Source organism: Phycomyces blakesleeanus (genome assembly GCF_001638985.1).
Source record: "Phycomyces blakesleeanus NRRL 1555(-) unplaced genomic scaffold PHYBLscaffold_44, whole genome shotgun sequence".
In the NCBI taxonomy this organism is placed as follows: Eukaryota; Fungi; Mucoromycota; class Mucoromycetes; order Mucorales; family Phycomycetaceae; genus Phycomyces; species Phycomyces blakesleeanus.
The window spans coordinates 34,629-59,141 of record NW_017265173.1 but is presented as its reverse complement, the minus strand read 5'-3'; the positions used below and the strand labels follow the sequence as shown (position 1 = coordinate 59,141).

Below are 24,513 nucleotides of genomic sequence, written 5' to 3'. Positions count from 1 at the left end.
CCATTTTAACAACCAGAATAAACTATGTCATTTTGGAAGCTGATATAATTTGGAAAGATATATATTAAATTGTGTTCCTGAACAATTTTCTATTCTTGTCAATTCTAAAGACTTAAAAAATAAAACACACGCACACAATATGTCAAACAACAACAACAATTCAGAATGTAAGTGCTCTAAATGCTCTTCCAATAGCATGGGATTTGTTTTGGTGTCTACCCAAACACTCAGAAGACATGCACAACAGGATATCGTGAGACAATATCAGTCAGGATCTTCTTGTAAGTTCAAATTTAAGAAAATTATTATTGAGACAATTTTAATTAAATATTTATTTTCATATAATATAGCCTCAGTTATAGAAGTAATGTCGAATGACAATGACATGGAGATTGACTTTGAATACAATGTTGATGCCGAAGATCAAGTTGAAGGTATGCATAGTATTTTTATTAAAGTTTTATAATCATTTATAATATCTAATAATTTGATTCTTTTTTACCTAACAAAACAGCCGAAGACTTACCTCTTTTTGGCATTGATTTCTTGTTTGATTCTGAAAGCGAAGATGAGGGTGTCATTGAAGCAACCATTTTGGATATTTCTGACGATGAATCTGATGATGTTAGAGGTTAGTACAAAAAGCACATATAAATCAATAAAGTCAACAAGTATTGATTTTTTTTTCAAATAGAGCACTTTTCTTCATCCAATATGCCAGTCGATCCTACTCATGCTTTCATTGCTTCTTTTGCTGCCTTCTTCATATCCAAATATGTTGTCAATTCTGGTGGTGCTGTTCTGTTAAAGTTTCTTAACAAAGTATTGGCACACTTTGGACAGTCTTTCCGTCTTCCCCTCAGTATAAGCGGTGTCAACTCTATGACCGGTCTCAGCGACGTGACTCGAGGTGTCCAGTGGTTTGTTGCATGTGGCGATTGTAACAAAGTATACGAAGAGTCCGATGTTGTTCCAGAGTGCTGTAATTTCGAGAGACTCTCTGGTAGAGAATGTGGAAACGCTCTTTTCTTTGCAACATCAAGAGCCTTGACTATCCCCAAAAAGATCTACATGTATAACTCCATAATCAAAACATTGTCTATCCTTTTTTGCCGCCCTGGATTCGAAGACACCATTAACCATTGGAGAATCAGAGTGCAAGTTCCAGGCATGATGTTTGACATTTACGACGGTACGAAGTGGAACAGTCTGAAGGATAGCAATGGTTTACCGTTTGTGAATCATGAGCGCTCCATAATGCTTACCATGAATATCGATTGGTTTCAACCTTTCGATGGGGTCACTTACTCCTGTGGTGCGATATACCTTTGCATCAACAACTTGCCAAGATCGGAATGGTACAAGAAGGAGAATGTTGTTCTCGTTGGTCTCATGCCAGGGCCCAAGGAAGCAAAGACAAGTGAGATCAATCACTACCTCCGTCCCCTTGTCGCGGAACTCAACCAGTTGTATGGCGGTGTGGTGATGCCTACCGTACAGTGCCCATCTGGTGCTCTTGTCCGTGCTGCCCTTCTTCTTGTTGCCTGCAACATTCCTGCTGCCCGTAAGACTTGTGGGTTCACCTCTCATTCAAGCACATGTGCATGCAATAAGTGTAACCGACAGTTCCCTCGCCTTCCAGACTCCAATGCTGTGGACTACTCTGGGTTCGTGTTTTCTGAGTGGGTGCCTCGCACTGATGCCGAAAACCGCTGTGATGCTGAGTTGTGGAGAATGGCCAGCAGTGATGCACAGAGAAAGAGATTGGAGAGGGAAAATGGTGTCCGATGGTCAGAATTGCATGACCTGGTTTACTTTAACCTCGTGGAGTGCACTGTCATCGATCCGATGCACAACCTGTACCTCGGAACAGCAAAGAGGATAATGGAGAAATGGAGATCTTCAGGTCTCATCACAGATGCACACTTGGCCGAAATGCAGTTGGATGCTGACAAGCTTGTACTGCCAGAGGACTACACGCCATTAGGGACAAAGATCGGGCGTGGCTTCCCATTCATGAAGGCCGACAAGTGGAAGTCTTGGTGCTTGGTGTACTCTCCTGTTCTCCTGCGTGGTCGTCTACCTGGAGCTCATCTCGGTAACTGGACAACGTTTGTCAATGCATGCCAGTACCTCTCAATGCCAAGCATATCCATGGCTCACCTTGATGAAGCCCATCAATCTTTGGAGGCTTTCTGCAGAGAGTGCGAGAAGTTGTATAAAGCCCCATTCCTTTCGCCAAACATGCATCTCCATCTTCATCTGCGAGAGACTGTACTGAACTTTGGCCCGGTTTATGGCTATTGGCTTTTTAGTTTCGAAAGATGCAATGGTATCTTGAAAAACTATGCGACAAATAGAAAAGACGGGTTTGAGGGAACCTATATGAAGAAGTATCTTGAAGAAGCATACCAGGGAGATCTTATTCGCCAAACTTTGCCAATAATTCGACCTGAGCATTTGGCGATCATCCTTGAGCTCACTGCATCCACTGCCAATTCCATAGCCACTTCCACTTCCACTGCCACCTCAATCCAATTCGATATCAATGCTTTTCTTGATTCTCCTGAGATCAACTTTGATATCGTCAAGGGAAACGAGCCTTTGCCCCCTTCCGCACTTCCTTTAGCTCTAAAGGGGGAGATTTCCATGGATGAATCCGAGTATGAGCATTTGTTGGAATACTATCGCGAGACATACGATGATCAAACTCTTGTTCATTATCGTCAGGCTGGTCATTTCAATAATTTTGTTAACAATCGGATACAGAAGTTTGAATCAATCAATCTTCTTGGGCAAATCTACAAGAGCAAAACGAAGAATCAGCGTGGGTCGTTCATGCAAGCCTTGTTTGAGACAAGTGATGGTAGAAGTACCAAGCCATACGCGGGCCAAATTGAGTACCTCTTTGTCAATACTGCTGTAAACTCGTTTGCTGGTCATGCGAGCCAGCATGTATTTGCATATGTACGATGGTACAAGGAAGTTTTACTTCAGCCCAGAGCAGGAGAAGGAGTTGAGGTGAATGAGGTGGGGTTCGAAGATGACAGCATGAACAGCATTCTCCCAGTGCATAGAATCTGCTATCCAGTCGCAGTAGGCGAGCACCTTGGTCTAGAAGGCGAAGTTCAGATGTGTGTAGTTCCTTTGCCACAAAAAATATATATTTAGATTCAAATACAAAAATAAAACACGTATAAAAAAGAAAAATTAATTAATACAGACTAATATATATAGCTGCACGTTTATTTTTTATTATTTCTATAAATTTTTGATTGTACTTGGCATGCTATACATGCATCTGTATACATCATGCTAATCCGTAAACATAAACAAGTAGAAAAAAGACTCTAAAATAGTTGGCAAGAAAAAAATGATTTATTTTGAAAAGCACCAATCTGGTAAAGTGACTGCCAAATTCTCGGGAATGCTCACTTCTTTCTCATAAGGGATGCGCTTTTTCAAGCTTTCTGAATTTTTCTTCAAACGGATAACAGTAAGTTCATCAATAGTACTAATAAACGTCTGGAGCTGGTTTAAAGAATAAATAGTATTAATAAAGTATTATTATTTTCTTTAAAACATAAATAGATGTTTAACATTACCTCATCAGTTCTCCAGCTGGGACGATATGCCTGCACTTTGTTATCTCCATCCGACTCGCCATCAGACATCACGTCAATAGAAAGAATATTTCCGCAATCATATCGATTCATGCCCTCATGAATAGCCTCTGTATATGTCTGGTACGTGATAATACGATGGTCAAGAAGCTACCAAAGAGTATTGTATTAAAACATTAAATCAATAGTAAATTAATTTTATTTTAAAACTTACGGTCTTCTTTCTGTTGCGTCTTCTTCCAGCTTTATTTCTAGCCATAATCTTCTCTGCTGAGATCCGGAAGACTCACACTTGATTTTGGTAGTGATTCTTTATTATATTCATAATGACACTCTTTGACACATTTGTGCAACATCTTTGAGGTCTCAGGTACTTGAAGAGAGCCAGTGCAAGTGTCTTGTTGTACTTGTTGCCATACGTGCCAGTCATTGACCATGCTGATCTATTATTATTCTCAGCAACTTTGAGCGGGTCTGTGCTAACAAAGTTCGGTTTCTTGATGTAACTATTGATAAGTTGCTATAAAAACAGTATCAGATATATTAATCAGTAATGTTATTATTATCAATTTACTTACAGAAATCAAGGGATGATGTTTCGCTCCAAGGTCAAGATCATCATCCATGGAAGAAGAATCCGCTGGTACAGCAGAAGGCATCACGGAATTTTGGCTGGTCATTGCCTTTTTTATTTCAGCATTTTCAGTCATGAGCTGAAGGACCGAGTTCTTCAAAAATTCATTTGTCTTGTTGGACAAATTCAGGCCATTCTTCAAATGAGTTATTGCATCAGTCACTCCTTTTGCATTTTCTTGCAAGGATTGCATCGACACATTGTTGGCTGCCAACAAGGTAAGGACGTGATCCATTGGGGTCACAGCGACTTGAACTTCAGGGGCTGTGTCAGCTGCTACTTCTGGAGTTGGTGTATCAATTGGAGCAACAACACCTGCAATTGTGCTATTAAGAACAGCATTCATGCATAGGTTGGGTCGGCGGGGAGCAGTAGGAATACGCTTTGTCATTTTCTGTTAATAAAATAAATATTAATAATTTTCAACTAATATTGTACAATTCACTACACTTGTTATATCATATTTAAAATTCACATACTAGTAAAGAGGATAAGCGGTGCAGATTAACTCTCTACCTTTCATTTGATATTTAAGCACATCTCCCAACCGCTTGATCCACATTTAGACAACTTCTTTTCTAACTCAATGAGGCACAAAGTAGTATTTCAAGATGACGGTGGTCATCTTCTTTTGGAGTATTACTTTTTACAGCCCGCATTTTGTCAGGGTCAAACTGGATTTTAAGACAAGTCTTTTTTTTTTCCTTTTTTTTTCTTTTAACAACATTTATTATTGATATTTTCTTTGTTTCTCTTTTGCTTATGTTTTTACAATTTCACTTACAATTTTCTTTCTTTCTTTTATAGCTCGATACCAAATATGTGTCTCTTTGTTTGACTATACTCTGTCTGATATATCAAGGTAAGATATTATTCTCTTAATGATCTCTGTTACTCATCATATTGTTTGTCTTGCCATTGCTACTCATTTCCATTGAGTCTCATCATCTCTTAATTGAACATGGTAAGTTTTTTTCTTAAAAAAAATTCAAATTATCCTTTTGTCGTACTCATAGATATATATTTATCTTTATTATGATTTATTAGTTATGTCTAATATTATGCACAAAGACGTATAATCAGTAATATTTGGTAAGTTAACTACAATATATTTAATAAATACGCCTTTACTACGCACAATATTAATAATTATTCATTTTTAGAATGTATCTCTATTCAAAGACTACTGGTATTGTCTTGATAATTCTGAAGAACATGTTTATATCAATTTTATGTCAAGTCTTCTCCGCCTTGTAAGTATTTATGAAGAAATTTCAATTTAAATCATTTACTAATTCTTCTTTTCTATTAATCATTTTTTAATAGCATTCCCACTATTAAAGTATGTATTCCATGTCTACTCCCGGAAGGCTTTAAATTATATATAGCGAGCAAGAAGTATTAGCGATTATAATAGCTATAGTATCAAAACTGTCGCGAAATTAGGATTTTTATCTAGAAAAGATTTTCCTATCAAATAAAACAAAATTGAACAAAAAATGTATAACCCAATGTTTTTCCAAAAAATAAATAAATAAAAGTAAAATAAATAAACAAACCAAAGAGGCTTGTTTATAAAAATCTACCCATGCTTTGTTTCTCTTTTCCATTGTAAAAAAACCTAGTTTCATCACTTTGAGCACGTATAAAAAACCAACTATCATCATTTCTTTATATTGTAAAAAACCTACAATCATCTCTTTGATAGTTTTTAAAGCATTTCTGCAGCCAATAAAAAAACCCGGTAAAAATAATAATATGGGACGCTAGCTCTTTATAGACCTCAAAATATAACACATAAAGAGGTAGACTCGATAGGAGTAAAGCGTAACTACAATATTTATTCAGTTTCCATAGTTTGCGGACTGACAATCGTTCTACATTGGGTTTTCGTGTACCTGTTGTTATGATGATACGCATCAGCACCATAGATGATATCGTACCATTGCTCAAAATGATATATCACAAAAATTGTGATGATATTGGCTCAATCATCTACATTTTTAGTACATTTGATCCAGATGAAATTACCCTATTTTTCCAGTGTAAGCAGTAAATACACTCTAATAACCAAATATAGTAAAGGAAGAAAGTCTTAAGAAACTAAGACGTAATGACAAGAGCAGATTGTGTTTTCTTATAAAAAGGGACACTTTTTATTTATGAATAAAGACAACTTATATACAGTCTCAAAGTATTTCTATACGTCTCTATTATCAAATATTTTATTTTTCTATTGTTTCATACCTGAAATACCACACGAGTATTTATTTGATATATAAATATTAATTTAATACGAAAGCTATGTTATATTCATTAACAAACCTTTCTCATTCTGTTGTAAATTTCTTCATAATTAGGCTTTCTAACGCCAACTCCCCAACTATCAATCTGTCTAAGAACTGAAATTCTTGTACTTCTACAGCTGCTGCCACTTTTCAACTGATCTTCAATAATCTTTATGGCTTCAGAAGGCAAAAGAAGAGTTCTGACTTCGTCCCAGTCTCCAGGAACATGGTTTACATGTGCTCTTATTTGGCAAAATGTAACAACATTGGGGTTGTCGAGATGCTGTATGATTTTTAAGGCAGCTGTACAAGAGCATGCCTTTGTATCTTTCTGGGCAAGACGTAATTGGCGGTTTGTTATATATTGGCCAGCACGGTGGCATTTTTTAGTCTCTCCAAAAACTAAACCTTTTCCAGAATATTTATGCTTTTTATTCCATTTTGTTGAGCATAAGACATTGATTCGCTCCAGACACTTTTTCTATTCACTAACTTTTACTAATATTGTCGAATTCAAAGGAAGCATCTTGATTCCTTCCAAAGGTGAGTTGATCAAGACTTGTTGAATGGTGGAAATATCATAAATAGTGTTGTTTATATTGTTGTTAGACATAATTGAAGTTTGTTTTTAAGAAAGAGAGAAGTGATTATTTGTTGAAAAAAAAAATGCCATGTGTGGGATGCAAAAGCCACTGTCTGTCATTAAAGTTAGAAAGCCACAGGACTAAATTAAATACTAATTCAAACTCTCCGTAGGATAAAATAAGGAGATACTACTGACATTTCTTTCATTTATGGTAATTTCTAACAGTACAGCTGTTTCTATTGGTTTAGAGTTCCAATTTTAAGTTGAACCTGTTAAGGCTCAGATTTGGGTGTACAAATTTTATATAAATGAGCCAAAAGTAGATTAGTGTAATGTTTTAAGTGTCATGATAAAATTTTAGATGGTACAAAAATCTGAAATGGGGGGGAGAAGCGAAGAGAGCTGGAAAAGAAGAGATTTTATTGGACAAACCCCATTGGGAAAAAGACTTTTTTTTTGATAAGTCATTTTTTTTAATAGATTTTTGCAATGTTCATCAACATCCACCAGAACATGCTGAATTTTGCAACGTTGAGAAACTTTTGGTTATTAGAAGACCCGACGGACAAGTGAATATCAACAGCCTGAACGATGTTGATGTCATCTTTGTTGACTTCAACCAGGCCTCCAAGGGGCAGAACCACAATGTTATTGTAATTTTCTGTTACTACAGCTGGGGTATAGATGCAATTTATATTGCTGTTCAGAACAATTTGGTACTTTTGCATAAAGAACACCTTTCTCATTCTGTCTGCAGAGTCTCTTGCTTGAACAATCTTTACCTGACCAAGGAATAATTGCCCATTTGATTGAAAAACACCTGCAAGTGTATCACACAAAGTGGGAGTCGACAACCCAGAATTGTCACTGTTGACACAAGAACCAAAGAAATGGAGATTAAAGCCTGGGAAATTGACAGGGGCCAGCTTGACAAAATCACTAATTGAACTTCTTACAGATCTTGTTCCATTACCAGCTGGTTTCTCTATGACATATGATCCTCCATTACAAAGATGCCAACAGATGAATTGCTTGCCAAATCTTGTAGCAACGTCTCAAGAGGTGGAATGGCGGTTGGTCTTGAATAAATGTTTGTGGATGAACTTATTGAACTGTTCACCGTTTTCAGTTTCGTATTGCAGCATGGAACCGAAACAAAAAATATCGTCAGTGATATGATGCAGAAGGTGGACCTTTGGCTTGAACGTGAAGTCTTGCTTAGAAAATCTTTTTGGAGAATCTGGACATCCAGTTGGAAAAGCAGATCTGTTACATCAGTGACAGCATGTTTTATCTGGGCAATATAGTAGTCAAAGCACTGGTCGACTCCGCGCATGTACACCAAAGACAACAGGCGGCCTAATGCATGCAAGGCTTTAATGAACAAACTTGCCAATGGTTTGTCACTAAAGATCTTGCTCATAATTCTAGGCAGGACTTGAATCAATTCCTTGAAATCGCGTCCAACGAACGAACCAGTGTGACAAAGCTTGTTCCTGAATGTTCAGCTGTAACTCTTACAAGACTTGTAAGAGTTTAGAGCTTCCTGGAGTCTCCCCTTTTCACTTGTAGTCAGCATCTTCTGTTTCCAGAGAAAAGTCATCAAGTATTTCGTCAGGCCATGAGGAATAATGTGGAGAATTTTGACAGGCATGTCTTTGGTAGGGTCAAAGGCTTCGAGTCTAAGAAATTCTTCACTTCCATTCTTGATATAACTCAATTTGCACCCATTGAGATATAGCTCTGACTGGATATCGGCATTGGCAAAGGCGCACAAGAAATCCCTTGTTCTTTCTTCTGACCCACAGTGGTCAACTAGAGAATACGGCGGAGTGTCAGGGATGGAACCCTGTTCAATACGAGGCGAAGGTATGAGGCATTTTTGGCAAAACTTCTTGGCAGATGTTCCCTTATGCATGGCAAGCTGAGATTGACGAGGGTTGTCACCCATAAAAAGCAACAGGGGCGCAATGACAAGAACTACTTCACCATAATCCTCAGAATACATCTCAATATCTTTCTCCAGCCTAATAAGGTCATCGACAATAGGGGGCAACATCTCAATGGCATTCAGTGTATGATTCGAGGTACAAATGAAAAGAGCATTTTCTCGTTTGTTTCTTGTCTCAAGTAGCAACGCAGCAAAGTACATTAAGTAACTGTCATACTTGTTGTACTGCTTTATTGAATTACTGGAGGTATTGTTGGAATAGAGATTAAGTGGGCAGACAACCACTTTCATCAAACCAGAGCCTGGAAGTCTTCTCTTGAATTCTTTAACACGGGATTTGCTGAGCCACTAGTCAGATTGAACACCAGTAAGAGCATAGGTAACAATTTTGGCAGGGCAATAAGAAACAGAGAAATCACGTCCGAGGAAAAGATCGCTGTCTTTTTGAACAGTAGACATAATCCTGTCAACTTCAATGGTATACTTCAGGATAGAGACAGCAAAGTTCGTAGAGTTTCCAAACCGCAGGAAATGAGTATCATCAGGATGGTTCAGCCGAGGATCGTGGCCACCATAAACCTGGAACGCATTGGCAAGTATGGATCCGTCCTTGGTGAAGAACTTCTCAAGGAGATACTGGTTCAGGGAGCCTTGGACTTCGACAACATCACCCACCCAGTAGTCTATTCCGTTTGAAGTGATCATTGGGTGCTGGAGCAATGGGTTCTCCTTCCACTTTTCGCCTTGGTCGAGATTCAACTGCTGGTTTTCCGTGAAGTCAGGAAGGGCCAAGATTTGAGATAATTTTCCAGGGCATGTCATGGTAAACATGATGTAATCAGACGGTTTGTTCATCCAAAGTACATGTCGTTCATTGTCTTGGTTCACAACATCAAAACTGGCAATAGGAAAAACAGGGATCTGGTTCTTTTTCTGCTTGTGATAGTTAATCACAGCATTTGGTGTTGGAAAATCCAGTGCTACTCCAGATTCTTCACAGACGTCCAAGACCATCTTCATAGCAAACATGATCTTCTTGATAGATCTTTCTGAGGCAAGATCTTCATCGCTGTAGAAGAGAGCATGTAAGATAAACTCTACTTTCAATTTAAATGGACGGGTGGGTCCAGTAAAAATGTCAGCTAAGTCATCAGGCCGGTACAATGTCTGTCTGCTGCTGTCTTCATTCGAGTAGGCATTCATGGCATGCGAAAGAGATTGGAAGGTTCTCATTTCTGCTGCCATTCTAGCGATATGATTCTGGCTATCATATTCTACTCTGGTGTTTGTGTCTTCATCGTCAGTGATCTCATCATAGTCATCTGATGAATCACTGTTCAGCAAAAAAAACAGGTTATTATCTATTTCAATATTGCATTACTAATTTTTACTTACGATAGAATGTGATCATCGCTATATTCGTATTCGTCAGAGATTTCATGGCCATATGTGTCCTGAGGGTTTTCAATAATAAATTCCATTGGGGCAGGTCCATTATTACTGTTCAGGTTGGTAGTGGCAGTGGTAGTGACAGTGGCAGTGCTTGCAGAAGAAGAAGGGCCATCAAACATAGCAGGTCTAATGTTAAGGTATGCTCAATTTCAGCTTTACATTACATAGTATTTTTCATCCTACTTTTAGGATTAACTTACCTTCTTTTTAGAAGTTTCTCATACTCCCCCATTTCGTTTGGATGTTTTTTTGTATAATATCTTCTGAGGTCTTGCAAGGGCCCTAACACTCTTTCAGTTTTGCAGGCAGTGCACACAAATGTTCAGTTGTCTGTAGCTGTCAGTGTGAGGAATGTGTTCCTCTTTGTTGTGAAGTGATTTTCTATGTTTAAAAATCTTTGGAACAAAAGATGTAGAAAAACGTAAGCTAATTTGAGGTACCATATCTTTATTCATGCAAAAAATAACTGCTACAAAAATTATGTGAAATAATGTGAGCTAATTTTTTTTGTTTACTTGTTTTCTTCTTTTTCCTTTTTTTTCTCATGACTGAAAGGTAAGTTTCAAGCATAATCTAACAAGATGATAGCATCCATCATACCGAACATCCTTAGTAAGTAATATATTTATTATGTTCTACTTCATATTGATACTAATATATATTTTTTATAAGATTCTATGGAGATTCCAACATGAGATTGTATTAGGAAGTTACTTCAAACTATGCCAAGCTGTCTGTTATGGTATTATAAAGTATCTACTTCTAACATAACTAAACAAGCAGTCTTTTCCTTTACTTTTGTTAATAACTTTACCCTCATCTCTTTAGGTAAGTCTTATATATCACTGTCTGTCTAGTATAAAAAGATAATTTACCATATTATTTACTTCAAAGGTCATAACACTAATACTTTGTTTCTGTTTAATAGTTGTTCTTCTTTACTTTTATCATGTCTATCTCCCAATCTATTGCATAAGAGAGACTGCTACACTAGACTAGCTACTAGTATATAGAACGCATAATCCTAGTACTATTTTTTATTGAAACCAAAATAAAAACATTTTTTTGAAACATTTTTTTTGAAACACATTTTTTGAAACCCTATAATTGCAATTATTGGACCCCCCATTTTTGAGATTTTTTGTATCCATCCTTTTTTCCATTCACAGTAAATTTGAGCGGACACTTCATATTCCGGTTTAGGAAATTTTAGTCAGGCCAACTTTAAATCTAGCTTGAACATTGAGTTTAAAAAAATCTCAGTGGGTGTGAAGGGTATTGCTTCCAAGTCCATTGCCACTCATAGACGTTCTCGTACACTTGCTACAATGGCAACACTAAACTCTGTTGGAGCTTGTCATTCTGGTTTTCTCTGCTGCTCAGTTTATGACTGTATAAGACTTTTGTTTGCCCAAAGTTTGAATATGATTTGGCAATCTCCACTCTACTGAAACAAGATATCAAAGTGCTGGAGTCCATTCAAGATAAGTGGCTTTGCATGATTGTTGGGGGGCATGCCACATCCTCTACAATTGTGTTGAAGCACATCTGCAATCTACCAAGTATGAAGTTTTGTACAGATGTTCTCATAGCCAAATTTTGTATCAGATCACGCTTTCTGCCTGCCCAGTGCCTTCTGTCCCTTTTACACCATCATCATACCATCTATTCTACACTTGTCTCCTTGGGAAAAACCAACCTTCTGTCACATCTCCCTCCAACACTCAAACTCCAAAGCCCTAGTGCAATAAAAAACCATTTTGAAAGCATTATAGAAGCTGGATTTACAACCTTTCTCCAGTCCAATACACAAGTTCTCATTCAAGCATGCCACCCAGTTCTTGGAGTTGATCCAATCTTGTTTTTGCTAGCCTCACATGTGAAACGTGGCCGTTTGATTCGTTGGAGAATGGGGTGGTTATTAGGCAAACCAAAGGAATGTCCTTGTGGATCAGATCACACCTCACGCCCCCATTTGTTGGATTGCCCACTTGTTTGTGTGGCACTATTTGAACAGTTGCCTCAACCTGACCAAGATCAGATACACAGAATTGATTTTGCCATCACATCCTTGCCTTTGTCATCTCAAGAACCACGACCTGCTTACTGGATACCACTGCTGACTATTCTCTGGGACATATATATTATATGTAATCCTGATGGTGACTATTCACATGAGACTGAACATGGTACTCTTTGGATATAATTTAGACCCTTTTCTTTTCTTTTCTAGTTCTCTACTTTTCATTTCTTTTTTCTTGCTTTGCATCTCATCTTTCTCTTTTGTTCCCCTCTGTCTGAAAAGTTCTTTGTTCTGCAATTCGGTCTCCTCCCTTTCACTGTTACAACTATTTACACAGCTGAAAAGTGGAGAGCAGGTTCAGCCATTGAAGCTAGTATGATTTATTCTTCTCTTTCACCTCTCTTTTTTGTCTTTTGTGATCCCTTGGGACTTTTTTTCTCTTCTTCTTGTACTTTGGAGGCTATATGATCTATAGATCGCCAGCAATATCTCCTTTAATAAAATATAATCTTTAACCTGAGCTACATCCCCGATCTCTCTTTCACATAAGCTACTGTTACACAAGACATAACAAAAAAGTGGGTGCATCCATACAAAAGCTTCATCAATCCATTCTACATCTTGTTCAAAACGATACATCCATTGTCAAAAACATTGCATCCATTACCACTGTTGCCTTATCTATCAGCAGAAAAAATTTCAGCCGATTCTGACAACTTTTCATTTTTGCAATCTCAAATGTCAACATTGCTGCCATCCTCTGTCATGCAGGGAATGTCACCCGATCTCGCCTCATTTCTGGGGAACATGCAGACCCAATTCATATCACTACAACAATGTACTAATGAACTTGAATCTCCTGCTGCAACTAATGCTAGATTAACTGCTCAATTAGTTAATGCGGAAAAGCTAATTACTGATCTCAGATCTCAATTAGCATCTCAGGGCAATTACCAAATTACAACAAATGCATCAACATCATCTGCACCAACCACACCCAAGGAGCCTGGCACTGAGGCTTCTACATGGGCTACAACTGCTGCTGCTGCTCACAACTCTGTTGTTGTTCCTACTGCTCTTTCTGTTCGCAAGACTCCAAGACCTCCTTCTGTTTGCCAGGTTACTGCTTCTGCTAGAATATTTGTCATTCCCACTGGTTCCAAAGGATATCAATATGTGTATATCCCACGTTCACGTTGTCTCACACATAGAGAAGTGTGTAACTCTTTGAAAACACTTGGTGTTGATACTGGCTGCATCTTGGATATCAATTTTCCTGCCAAGGATGTAGTTGGCATCCTAGTTCACAACCAGTATGCTGAGAAATTCCAGACCACTCTGACCACAGTTGCCATTGAGATCTTAGACGTGTTTGACCCTTTGGATCCCAAAAACATTGCAGATCACAAATATAAGTCTCTTTCTGATTCAGAGCTAGAAGAAGTTGCTGCTGAACTTCATTCTGATCGTTGTCTGAAGGCTCTCAAGTACCTTTGTCCTCATGTTGCTGTTTCTGTTGGTCATTTCTTTTGTGATCAAGGCTGGATCTCTAAGGAAGATATTCCTGTTCATTCTGTTTCTGGTCCTGGTGCTGATATTCATGATTTCCAATCACCATCTCGTTGTACCTCTGTTGCAATGTCTGAATGAGTGAAATCTCATTAGGACTTTGGAATGCTAATAGTCTGCAGCCTCGTGCAATTTATGATATTCTTCAACACTGTCACTCTTTACATATGCTTTTTATCACTGAAACATGACTTCTCCCCCCATCTCGTTTCCCCACTTCTTGATCCCAGATTTATCTTTATGGTTCACCTGTAGCTGGCAACTAGAGAGGTTCTATGGGTGTTTCTGTTCTTATTTCTCCATCCTGTCCTTATCCTGTCACTCAGATTCCAATGTCATCTAACTATGCTTTGGCCGTCAAGATTGGTTCCCTCAGAATTGTATGCCTGTACTTACTGCCCACTATGTCCACCCATGATGCTCTTGCAGTTCTCTCATCCATTCCTTTGACCAATGACACTATTATATGCAGCAATTTTAATTCATGTTTGGGTTCACTTACTGGTGACTATGCTACTAACACTTGAGATCTTGCTCTTTGTCAATAGTTAGAAGAATGTGCTCTTACTGTTGTCAATGGCCAGCTCTCACCATGCACATCTACATTCATTTCATTCCACCAAAACGTAGAGATAAGCAGTATTATTGATCTGCTTATCACTAATATGTCCCTCACCAATGCCACTCTCAACATTCATACCAACCTCTCACTCAACTCTGACCACCGTCTGCTTTCACTTTCATTTATATATGTCATCAATTTAACATCACATGCACTACCACCATCTTGCAAAACATGGAACCTCTCACGTCTTCAATAACCTGATGTTCTCAAACTATATGCCCACACATTTGTCACTAATTCCGTCATCCTCAAATCCACTTTGCAATCGACTTTAGAACACCCTCCTCCCTCACGTCTACCAATTGATACACTAACAGATGAATTAAACTCACTCATTTACAATTATCTTACTAGCTCAATTGGCAACCGTCCTCCCTGTCCTCCCCATTGGAAAAAATTCTGGAATTCAGTACTCCAAGCAGCTGCAGGGCACCGCAATTTCTGCTACAAGAAATGGCACCGTGTATGTGGCATAGACAGAATCCATTGGTGGGATAAGCATCTCAAAGTGCAGGCAGAATTCTGACATCAAGTTCAATTATCTAAGCGCCAATCATGGCATGCTTTTTGCAGATCACTGAAACACGACTTCTCAAAGGCAACATCCAAAATCAAGCAACTTAAATGACAATGTTAACCTCAGTGTTGTAAATGAGTATTGACTACTGCTGTAATTGAGAATAAGTCTGAAGGAAATAATATAAGGCCTCAGCTATTCCAGTCAAAGGTGTCTACCGATTACTTTATTATTTAACACACAGGTTTAGCATGCATGATAGTGATTATATTTCATATGATGATATCACCATAATATGGGATACATCAGTGGATTATTATAAGCATAATTATAACTCATAAACACATTTACTTTCGATGTTAATACTTCATTGGGACTACACACATTTATATAATTAATCATACATTAATTATCTCAAGATCACGTTGCTCTGATTAAGGCTCAGATAGGATCGATTACCTGACCCCAGTCATATAATTTTCCCAATCCAAAACAATATAAATAGCAGTAGTAGTTCAGTGTAGGAACCTGGTCAAACTTTGATACAAAATCTTTCTCAATAAACAAAACCTACACAAGTTCTCACGAATCTTCGTTCCTAATTTCAAATCTTCAATTCTTCCTCTTAAAAACTTCTTCAACTTCAACCACCACAACATTTTTTTTCGTGAACTACCATGAACCCCTCTGCTGAGAACTATCCCGCCGCCATCATCCCTGCTCATGATGAGGATGCCATGTCCGTCATGACTGAGGAGGACCTCATCGCCAGTCTGAGTGACAACATCTCCTTTGCCAGCTCCACCCCTGGACAATTTGTTGCTCCCTCTCCCCTTCGTCCCTTGGTAGCGAATGCTGCTACAACAGTCTTGTCTTTGTCAGAGAAACTTAGACTAGAACTTCAACAGCATGTGGAGGCTGTCAGCGCTGCTCACGCTATGAACGATGAGCAAGCAGCTGAATTAGCCCTTAATAAGGTCAGACGCGTCAAAGAAATGATAGATATAGAAATAGCATGCAGTCAGTACCTTTCGCCTTCTGTGAAAGTTGTAGAGAAGAGCAGTCGCACTGGAGGGTTGACTCTTAATAGAAGAGATCTTCCTAAGTTCCAGTTGGCAGACGATGTGATTAGATCCTTCCCGAATGAAGAGGTCTTTCACTCAGTAGACCACTTCCTTCGCACCTTCCAAAAGGTTATTGAGTCGTCCCTTCAGGACATTGAACTAGTTTGGAAGAGATTTTTGCCGCTCTGCTTGCCTCATAGTGACGATGGATGGGTAGAGATGGATTTGAAGAAGTGTGTAGATTGGAACGCGGCCAAGATCTGCTTTACAGCAAGACATGGATCGCGCTTGGTGACATCCCGTTCGGTAAAAGAGGTATTTACCATGGTAATGCTTCCTTCTGAGTCGATTGGAGATTACTCCAAGAAGTTCCTTCAGGCTGTGTATGATGCCGGCCTCCCCAAAAACGATGCTCGTGTTGCCGACCGCTTCCTCGCTTCCTTGACTAGGCAAGTACAGACACTCTTGCGGCTCACCATGACCAGATTGGACTTCAATGGCGAGACCAAAAGAGATTGGACTGTGGAGCAGTTGACGCAGATTGGCAGAGACATCCTTGGCGACGACAATCGCATGTATGCCGAAGCTACCCAGCTCATTCCTGGTGCCAACATGCACACTGAGAAGAGAATGGAGAAGAAGAGAATGGAGGCGTACCCTCGCAAGAAGGTGCACTCCAGCAACAACCAGCAGCACCGAATCAGTAAGCCGGAGCGTTCCTTCTTCTGCTCGCACCATGGTAAGAATACTACACATGAGTCGAGCAAATGCTTCACCCTGGCCAACAACAAGGCCAAAGTAGCTGCCCCCACCAAGCGCAACCCCTGCAGGCGGTGTGGAGAAAACTACTTCCGTGGCCACGTCTGTAAGGACAGTGAGCCAGTCCTGATGGTCTCGCAGGTCCCTGCCAAGGAGAAGTCTGAGCAAGTGCTCAAGGCGATCCAAGACAGTGTTGACTTGGAACTCGAAGACATGTCTTTCGACTGTAAGTACCTACTTGACAAAATTGAGAGAAGGGTTAAAGCCAATGATGCATTTAATCTAACCACTCCTATTATTGTAGAGAACCACAAACTACTTGGAATGATTGACACTGGCAGTGCACGCACTTTCATTAGTTTACAATGTTTGAATGAAAATTTAAATATAAATAAAATAAATTCATCAAATGGTTCCTTCACTTTCTTGTCAAAGAATAGTGGTACTAAGCGATTGGGAAAAACTGATCCTTTAAATTTTAAATATGTGAATGGAATTACGTTTAAGCATGCACCCGAGGTGTTAGAGTTTAATACAGGATTTAATTTTGATATTCTTCTTGGAAGAGATATCTTAACAAAAATGAACATCGGATTGATTAATGTTGCATACGATATCGAAGGAGAATATATTCATTCAGATAACGCTAAAGACTATGCCGCTGTGTATGAGAATCTAAATATCGATAAAGAGAAAAAGTTTGAACCGGATAATTCGCCAGCTGGTACGGAAATACAGCGAGCAGAATTTATTCAGTCAATTCAGGCCTCACTGGATGAAAATAAGAAAATCCCAGTCGAGTCCTCTTGTCCTTTATCAGAATCTCTAATTAGATTACCCACAAAAGAAGGCGCCACAGCTTATAGACGTCAATATCCTATTCCCCATGCTCTACGACCAACACTTGATAAACAAGTAAAAGAATGGCTTGAGACAGGCACGATTGTCAAGTCCAAGACCAATACTTCCTTCAACAGTCCTATGTTGCTTGTGCCTAAAAGAAACAAAGCTGGAGAGATTGTGAGTCACCGAGTTTGTCTAGATGTGCGATTATTGAATCAGATCCTACCTCCCACATTCAACTATCCAATTCCTAAAATCCAAACGATATTCCAGAATTTGAGTGGAAAGAAATTTTTCACCACATTGGATTTATCGAATGCCTACCATCGTTTCAAAGTTGCACCTGAAGATGTTCATAAATTAACATTCACTCATTTAGATGGGCAACAATATAGCTTCATTAAAGGCTGTTTTGGCTTGAAGATGCTTACATCACAATTTCAACATGTCATGGCAACTTTGTTTGATAAAATTGACTGTGTGCAGAATTTTGTTGATGATTGTATTGTGGCTAGCGAAACATTTGAGCAGCATGTTAAGGATGTAAAAATAGTGATTGATAGATTGACATCGGCGAAGTTGATTCTAAACTCTGATAAATGTGTCTGGTTTCAACATTCAGTGCGATTGCTTGGTTTTGTCGTCAATGAGACAGGCACCAAGGTTGATAAGCGAAAGTTGACAAACGTTGATAAATGGCCTATTCCTAAAACTGCGAAACAAATTCAGCAATTTATGGGTTTGATTAATTACTTCAGAGACTATATTCCCATGATCTCGAAGGTGGCTGAACCTATTTCACGATTAAGTCATGCCAACAATGTAGCTGAGCTATGGACAGATGAGCAGACAAGAAGCTTTAAAGCATTAAAGGACATACTGCATCAGGATTTAATTCTTCATTACGCAGATATGTCACGTGAAATGTATGTGGCCACAGATGCTTCCCTTTATGGAGTAGCCTGCCTGCTTTTTCAGCGCGACGATCAAGGGCGTGATAAGTATATTAGTTTTGTGTCAACTTCCCTGAGCCCATCCCAACGGCGATGGAGCACCACCAAAAGAGAATTGTATGCAGTCGTTTTGGCGCTTGATAAATTCCGTCCATTTCTATGGGGCCGACAGTTCACCATTTTTACTGATCATAAAGCACTCACTTATCTTCACACACAAAAAATTGCTAATCCCATGATAATTGGCTGGATTGAGACACTTCTTGACTTTGATTTTAAGGTGGTCCATATTCCTGGTTTGTTGAATAAACTACCAGACTTGTTGAGTCGCTTGTATCCTCCAGAGGATAGTTACAAGCTGGTGGAGGATGATGGATTGAGAAAAATCAGAACAAAACACTTGCAATCTAAAGATAAAGTTATTATTCGTAAGAAAAAGTACAGTAAGGACAAAGTGCTAAATGTACTTGCTACACAACTCATCGAAAATGTATCAGAGACTTCCGACTATATGTCGCCTCCTGAAGAAAAGCGAAATGGCTTGTTAAAAGAAGCACATTCGTTTGGTCACTTTGGTAGTCAAGCTATGGTGAATGATCTTCACTCTCAAGGATTACATTGGACTAATATATATGAAGAAGCAAAGGAGATTATTCGTTCTTGCTCTGAATGTCAGAAGCACAACATCAGCAAAAGAGGATATCACCCATTGACCAATGTTGTAGCTTTCCGACCATTTGATCATGTTGCAATTGACTTATGCGGTGAATTCCCAGTATCAGAGGATGGTCACACGTATATGCTAGTGTTAGTTGATGTTTGTTCCAAGTATATCATCTTGAGACCATTACCAAACAAAAACTCGACAACAATAGCTAAGGCATTGATAAAAATATTTGGAGATTATGGTTTTCCCAAAGTAATGCAAAGTGACAATGGGTTGGAATTTAGAAATTCTTTAATGGCAAGCCTATCGAAAGAGCTTGGTATTGATCGAAGATATTCAACGGCATATCATCCACAAGGAAATGGTATTGCTGAAGCCAGTGTGAAAGTTGCAGAGAATACTGTACGGAAAATGATGAGAGCGAACAGCAATGACTGGTGTCACTATTTACCAATTGTTCAGCTATGCATAAACAGACATATTCCTCAAAAGACACTGAGTGCACCCTTTTCACTAATGTATGCTCGCAGAGTTAATGTACCTGATGAGTATGGTGATAAAGCAAAATTCTCTCTTCCCAAAAACACGGTAACAATTGATGAATTGGAGAAGCAGATTGAATATATGGATAAAATAATATTCCCTGCCATAAACGAAAGAGTCTTGCGGATCAACGAAGAGTTAAAAAAGAAATACGATCACAAGAACATCTTAATAGACATCCCCAAAGGAACACACGTAATGGTCAGATTACCACATCGTCCAAATAAATTGGCACCAATCTATGAAGGTCCTTATACAGTGGTTCGAAGAAATAAAGGAGGATCGTATGAACTAAAGGATGAGCAAGGAGAATTGTTGCACCGAAATTACACACCCTCAGAACTCAAGATGGTTACCATCGATGAATCTACAATTGAGAATGAGCTCTATGAAGTTGAAGACATTCGCGATCATCGTGGTGCTGCTGGTGATAGAGAATATCTGGTAAAATGGGTTGGTTATGGTGAACGGGCAAACACATGGCAAATGGCTAACGATTTTACCAATCCCACAATAATACAAAAGTATTGGAAGAAGGTCAGAGAAATCGAACGTTTAGAGAATGAGAGAGCCACGGAATTAGTGAATAAGAGTGCAGCCTCATTAAAGAAAACAGTTCAAATTCCAAGACATGATGGTAAAATAAAAAGGAATCGCATCGAAGAGCACAATGGAAGTAAGCTTCCTACCGCACTGAGTAGAGAAGAAAGAATGTCCAAAAGAAGAGCAACAAAAAATTTGATAAAATAAACACGTAATCCACGGAGCTGAGTTTACAGTGCAGATCTCTTGAAGTATAAAAAAAAATTATGAGCGTAATTGACCCAAATGAAATTGAGCAATTCGACAAATTAATAAATAGTTAAGATGAGATGTTTTGCCGAATCAACAAAAGGTATTGTTGAATCTGGTGGAGGATAATGTTGTAAATGAGTATTGACTACTGCTGTAATTGAGAATAAGTCTGAAGGAAATAATATAAGGCCTCAGCTATTCCAGTCAAAGGTGTCTACCGATTACTTTATTATTTAACACACAGGTTTAGCATGCATGATAGTGATTATATTTCATATGATGATATCACCATAATATGGGATACATCAGTGGATTATTATAAGCATAATTATAACTCATAAACACATTTACTTTCGATGTTAATACTTCATCGGGACTACACACATTTATATAATTAATCATACATTAATTATCTCAAGATCACGTTGCTCTGATTAAGGCTCAGATAGGATCGATTACCTGACCCCAGTCATATAATTTTCCCAATCCAAAACAATATAAATAGCAGTAGTAGTTCAGTGTAGGAACCTGGTCAAACTTTGATACAAAATCTTTCTCAATAAACAAAACCTACACAAGTTCTCACGAATCTTCGTTCCTAATTTCAAATCTTCAATTCTTCCTCTTAAAAACTTCTTCAACTTCAACCACCACAACACTCAGCATGTGTTTCAGCACAGTGATGGACCAGCAGCAGCAGCAACAATTATGTGTGAACATCTTGCATCTGTGTGCAGTGGAAGTATCCTTCCAGATCAGCGTCCTCCTCCTTCGACTCTTCACAGTACCAGTCTGTCTTTTGCCTCTGCCAACTTGCCATTTGTTTCTTCCGTGGTAGAGAGATGCATGCAATTTATGTCTAACTGCAAGGCACCAGGCCTGGATCACATCAGTGCAGAAATGTTGAAATTCATTCGTCAACAAATTGCTCTCACACTCTCTCTCTTATTCACTATCTGTTGGCAATAGTCATATGTACCTGTTATTTGGTGTCAGGCGCAGGTCTTTCCAATTTATAAGAAGGGTGACCCCTCTCAAGCTTCAAATTATAGACCAATTTCAAAGACGTCAGTTATCAGAAAACTAATGAAAATGTGTCTTGCTCCTGTTCTGCATAAATTCTCACCACCATTAGATGTTGCTCAAGGTGGATTCCGTCCTAGACGTGGTGCACTAGATCAAGCTATCTGTTTACACGACCTTATGAAAGCCTATTTTCACTGTCATCATTATTATACAGTTGTAGCCTTCTTAGACATAAAAGCTGCCTATGATACAGTAGATTGCAGAATCATTTGGAATGCTCTTGCTCGACGCCAAACACCACCTGCTTTGCTTGGACTTCTTATCAATATATTTGATGATATCTCTATATCCGTTCTTTTTGACAACTTTTCTTCTCATGCATTTACCCCAACCACAGGCATTCTTCAAGGTTCAGTTCTCAGTCCGCATTTATATTCCATTTACATCAACTTCCTGCCGCCTTTACTTTGCACAGTTGCATCATCTGTCACCTCTATGCATGTTCCATATGCTTCTCCTTCCTCTTTGGATGCATACGACTCTCTTCTTGCTCTATCAGATATGAACAGATTTGGACATTCTCACTCACCAACAGCAATCAATAGTCTTCTGTTTGCTGATGATGTTGCCATATTTAGGTCCTCTACTGATGTCCAGCTCATGCTTGATCTTGCTGCTCAACATTCTTTTCAGCTTGGCTATTATTGGAATCCTTCTAAATGTGCCATCATTTATTGACCATCATATTCACTAACCCATATAAACTTAACAATATATGATGAAGGCGTTCCTGCAGTTCCAGAATTTATTTACTTGGGTGTTCTATTTCATAACAAAAGAATATATCAAGATTCAATTATGTCTTATCATCGTTCTGGTGCTATTTCTACAATGGCAACACTTAATCCTGTTGGTGCATATCATTCTGTATTTTTCTTGCTCCTCAGTTCCAGACTATACAAGACTTTTGTGTGCCCAAAGTTTGAGTATGGCCTTGCAATCTCTGTTCTGTGCAAAAAAGGGTTGAATGAAGGTTTATGGGGTTTTTAAAGCCAGATTTAAACTACAGATATGGATAATATCTCTATGAGTTTTCAAAATCAGATTAATGTTCTTAAGCTAAAAATCAGTCATTTTTTGTGTTCTATATATCTGTGTTTTAATATCTTGTTTTTTAAACTACTCTGCGAATATTTGTTCTATAATAAGGGCAAAACCGGATTTGGATAGCCTGAATTTTGTAGATATTAATCAATAGTCGTCACATTTTGGTACTGTTTTTTGTTGTGAAGATAATGCAGTTTCAAAGTTTATATAAGAAAGGTAACAAATATGCTTTTAAATTACGGTCAATTAATTTTATATTTTAAATATTTTTGATTACAAATACTTGTGGTTCCCTTGTTACAGTTACAGTTCACTGATGCGGAGACTCTGGTTCGATTCTGTCTGGATGCATTTTGCACTCTGTATTTTTTATTTGATTTTTTTTAAGATATAAATCTTATCCTATATCTATTATTAGATGTTGAATGATATTATTCTTTTGATATATCTGAATTAAAATGTATTTATGTGTCAGAGTTGACATTGGTGAACAAAAGCGGTAGTTATAAGCAACCAGTAAGAGTTGACTTTTTAGAATAAAAGATCTTGACTTTGCCGATTCGTCTTTCATATATGTTTTAGATGTTTAAGATGGTGAATATACTTGAAGATATTACTGGACAACAGGCATCTAAGACATATTATCGTAGCTATTCTTTTAGCCAGAAATCAATTATCATTTTATATAAATAGTCAAGAAATATATTTAATAAAAAGCATCTTTATTCTTATCTAAAAACTATTCATAAACTTGACGATCCCCAGTGGTATCGATTCTGCGACTTAGTTACAAGTGCCAGAAAAGAAATACCAGATCGAGACTTGACATATGTTTTGTTTTTATATTATTGTTTTAATATTATTAAAACAAATTAATTTAAATCCAAATTTCTTATATTTTTTTATTAAACCATTGTAGAATCAGTATATTCTTCATCTTCATCATCTTCTAAATATTCATAATTTGTATATATTGGATTGTCAACAATGCTTCCAAAAGAAACCTCAGCTAACTTTTTTAGCATTCCTTGCCACAATCTGTTCTCATATTTTTTTCTCTATATGAATTCTATCAACATCCATGGCACCATTTGTTTTGTTCGCAATCTGGTCTTGCAGTTCATTTTTATTCCATTCCGCAGACCTATGTAATAAAAGTTAATAAAATAATTTTATCTTTTATAGTATTTTACCTTCTATAGTATTGATATGAATACCATCAGATATAACATACTCAACATTGTGATTGACTGTCACTGCAAAAAAATGCCCAATTCCCATACGTGATGGGATGTAAAATTCGGTGGACAGAGAACCTGAATTTGTAGTGCAGAATTTTTTTTTGTAGAATAAGCATTGCAATTTTTTTAAAACGATTCTATTGGTCATAGAGCACCGAGTAGCATAAAAAAATACAATAATAAACTTAAATTGAATGAAATAAACTGTACCTGAATATATATTTATCTTCTTTACTGTTTAAAAAAT

At 38.0% G+C, this 24,513-nt stretch overlaps 11 protein-coding genes across 11 annotated transcripts; 7 read left to right on the top strand and 4 right to left on the bottom strand.

Moving 5' to 3' along the window:
- Positions 1 to 196: 196 nt before the first annotated feature.
- On the top strand, positions 197 to 3,171 carry PHYBLDRAFT_176062 (hypothetical protein; the record flags this gene model as incomplete). The annotated part of the gene is made up of 5 exons (XM_018437642.1): positions 197 to 281; positions 351 to 434; positions 515 to 631; positions 695 to 1,073; positions 1,743 to 3,171. 5 exons carry the CDS (start codon positions 197 to 199, stop codon positions 3,169 to 3,171), a joined length of 2,094 nt encoding a protein of 697 aa, XP_018283505.1.
- Positions 3,172 to 3,378: 207 nt separating this feature from the next.
- On the bottom strand, positions 3,379 to 4,648 carry PHYBLDRAFT_153362 (hypothetical protein; the record flags this gene model as incomplete). Its single annotated transcript, XM_018433125.1, has 5 exons — positions 3,379 to 3,531; positions 3,606 to 3,773; positions 3,838 to 3,893; positions 3,957 to 4,143; positions 4,202 to 4,648. 5 exons carry the CDS (start codon positions 4,646 to 4,648, stop codon positions 3,379 to 3,381), a joined length of 1,011 nt encoding a protein of 336 aa, XP_018283504.1.
- Positions 4,649 to 4,843: 195 nt separating this feature from the next.
- On the top strand, positions 4,844 to 5,738 carry PHYBLDRAFT_176060 (hypothetical protein; the record flags this gene model as incomplete). The annotated part of the gene is made up of 5 exons (XM_018437641.1): positions 4,844 to 4,925; positions 5,065 to 5,119; positions 5,421 to 5,510; positions 5,584 to 5,599; positions 5,646 to 5,738. 5 exons carry the CDS (start codon positions 4,844 to 4,846, stop codon positions 5,736 to 5,738), a joined length of 336 nt encoding a protein of 111 aa, XP_018283503.1.
- A 546-nt stretch (positions 5,739 to 6,284) lies between these two features.
- PHYBLDRAFT_176059 (hypothetical protein) lies at positions 6,285 to 7,158 on the bottom strand (the record flags this gene model as incomplete). The annotated part of the gene is made up of 3 exons (XM_018437640.1): positions 6,285 to 6,320; positions 6,583 to 6,972; positions 7,039 to 7,158. 3 exons carry the CDS (start codon positions 7,156 to 7,158, stop codon positions 6,285 to 6,287), a joined length of 546 nt encoding a protein of 181 aa, XP_018283502.1.
- A 446-nt stretch (positions 7,159 to 7,604) lies between these two features.
- On the bottom strand, positions 7,605 to 10,766 carry PHYBLDRAFT_176058 (hypothetical protein; the record flags this gene model as incomplete). The annotated part of the gene is made up of 6 exons (XM_018437639.1): positions 7,605 to 8,114; positions 8,141 to 8,568; positions 8,653 to 9,405; positions 9,448 to 10,415; positions 10,478 to 10,660; positions 10,735 to 10,766. The coding sequence occupies 6 exons, from the start codon at positions 10,764 to 10,766 to the stop codon at positions 7,605 to 7,607; spliced, it is 2,874 nt and encodes a 957-aa protein (XP_018283501.1).
- A 312-nt stretch (positions 10,767 to 11,078) lies between these two features.
- Positions 11,079 to 14,207, top strand: PHYBLDRAFT_153359 (hypothetical protein; the record flags this gene model as incomplete). The annotated part of the gene is made up of 5 exons (XM_018433124.1): positions 11,079 to 11,089; positions 11,748 to 11,880; positions 11,952 to 12,723; positions 12,895 to 12,930; positions 13,108 to 14,207. 5 exons carry the CDS (start codon positions 11,079 to 11,081, stop codon positions 14,205 to 14,207), a joined length of 2,052 nt encoding a protein of 683 aa, XP_018283500.1.
- Positions 14,208 to 14,401: 194 nt separating this feature from the next.
- PHYBLDRAFT_153358 (hypothetical protein) lies at positions 14,402 to 15,277 on the top strand (the record flags this gene model as incomplete). The annotated part of the gene is made up of 3 exons (XM_018433123.1): positions 14,402 to 14,630; positions 14,679 to 14,852; positions 15,027 to 15,277. 3 exons carry the CDS (start codon positions 14,402 to 14,404, stop codon positions 15,275 to 15,277), a joined length of 654 nt encoding a protein of 217 aa, XP_018283499.1.
- A 1,612-nt stretch (positions 15,278 to 16,889) lies between these two features.
- PHYBLDRAFT_160818 (hypothetical protein) lies at positions 16,890 to 17,511 on the top strand (the record flags this gene model as incomplete). Its single annotated transcript, XM_018434265.1, has 2 exons — positions 16,890 to 17,321; positions 17,396 to 17,511. A coding segment is annotated over exon 1 (416 nt), but the record flags the coding sequence as incomplete, so codon positions are not given.
- A 2,427-nt stretch (positions 17,512 to 19,938) lies between these two features.
- Positions 19,939 to 20,811, top strand: PHYBLDRAFT_160817 (hypothetical protein). Its single transcript, XM_018434264.1, has 3 exons — positions 19,939 to 19,997; positions 20,096 to 20,538; positions 20,601 to 20,811. The coding sequence occupies exons 1-3, from the start codon at positions 19,985 to 19,987 to the stop codon at positions 20,661 to 20,663; spliced, it is 519 nt and encodes a 172-aa protein (XP_018283497.1). The 5' UTR covers positions 19,939 to 19,984; the 3' UTR covers positions 20,664 to 20,811.
- A 1,965-nt stretch (positions 20,812 to 22,776) lies between these two features.
- On the top strand, positions 22,777 to 23,718 carry PHYBLDRAFT_73868 (hypothetical protein; the record flags this gene model as incomplete). Its single annotated transcript, XM_018442934.1, has 3 exons — positions 22,777 to 22,951; positions 23,501 to 23,541; positions 23,608 to 23,718. 3 exons carry the CDS (start codon positions 22,777 to 22,779, stop codon positions 23,716 to 23,718), a joined length of 327 nt encoding a protein of 108 aa, XP_018283496.1.
- Positions 23,719 to 23,768: 50 nt separating this feature from the next.
- Positions 23,769 to 24,306, bottom strand: PHYBLDRAFT_176054 (hypothetical protein; the record flags this gene model as incomplete). The annotated part of the gene is made up of 4 exons (XM_018437638.1): positions 23,769 to 23,846; positions 23,937 to 24,083; positions 24,114 to 24,169; positions 24,219 to 24,306. 4 exons carry the CDS (start codon positions 24,304 to 24,306, stop codon positions 23,769 to 23,771), a joined length of 369 nt encoding a protein of 122 aa, XP_018283495.1.
- Between the last annotated feature and the right edge of the window lie 207 nt (positions 24,307 to 24,513).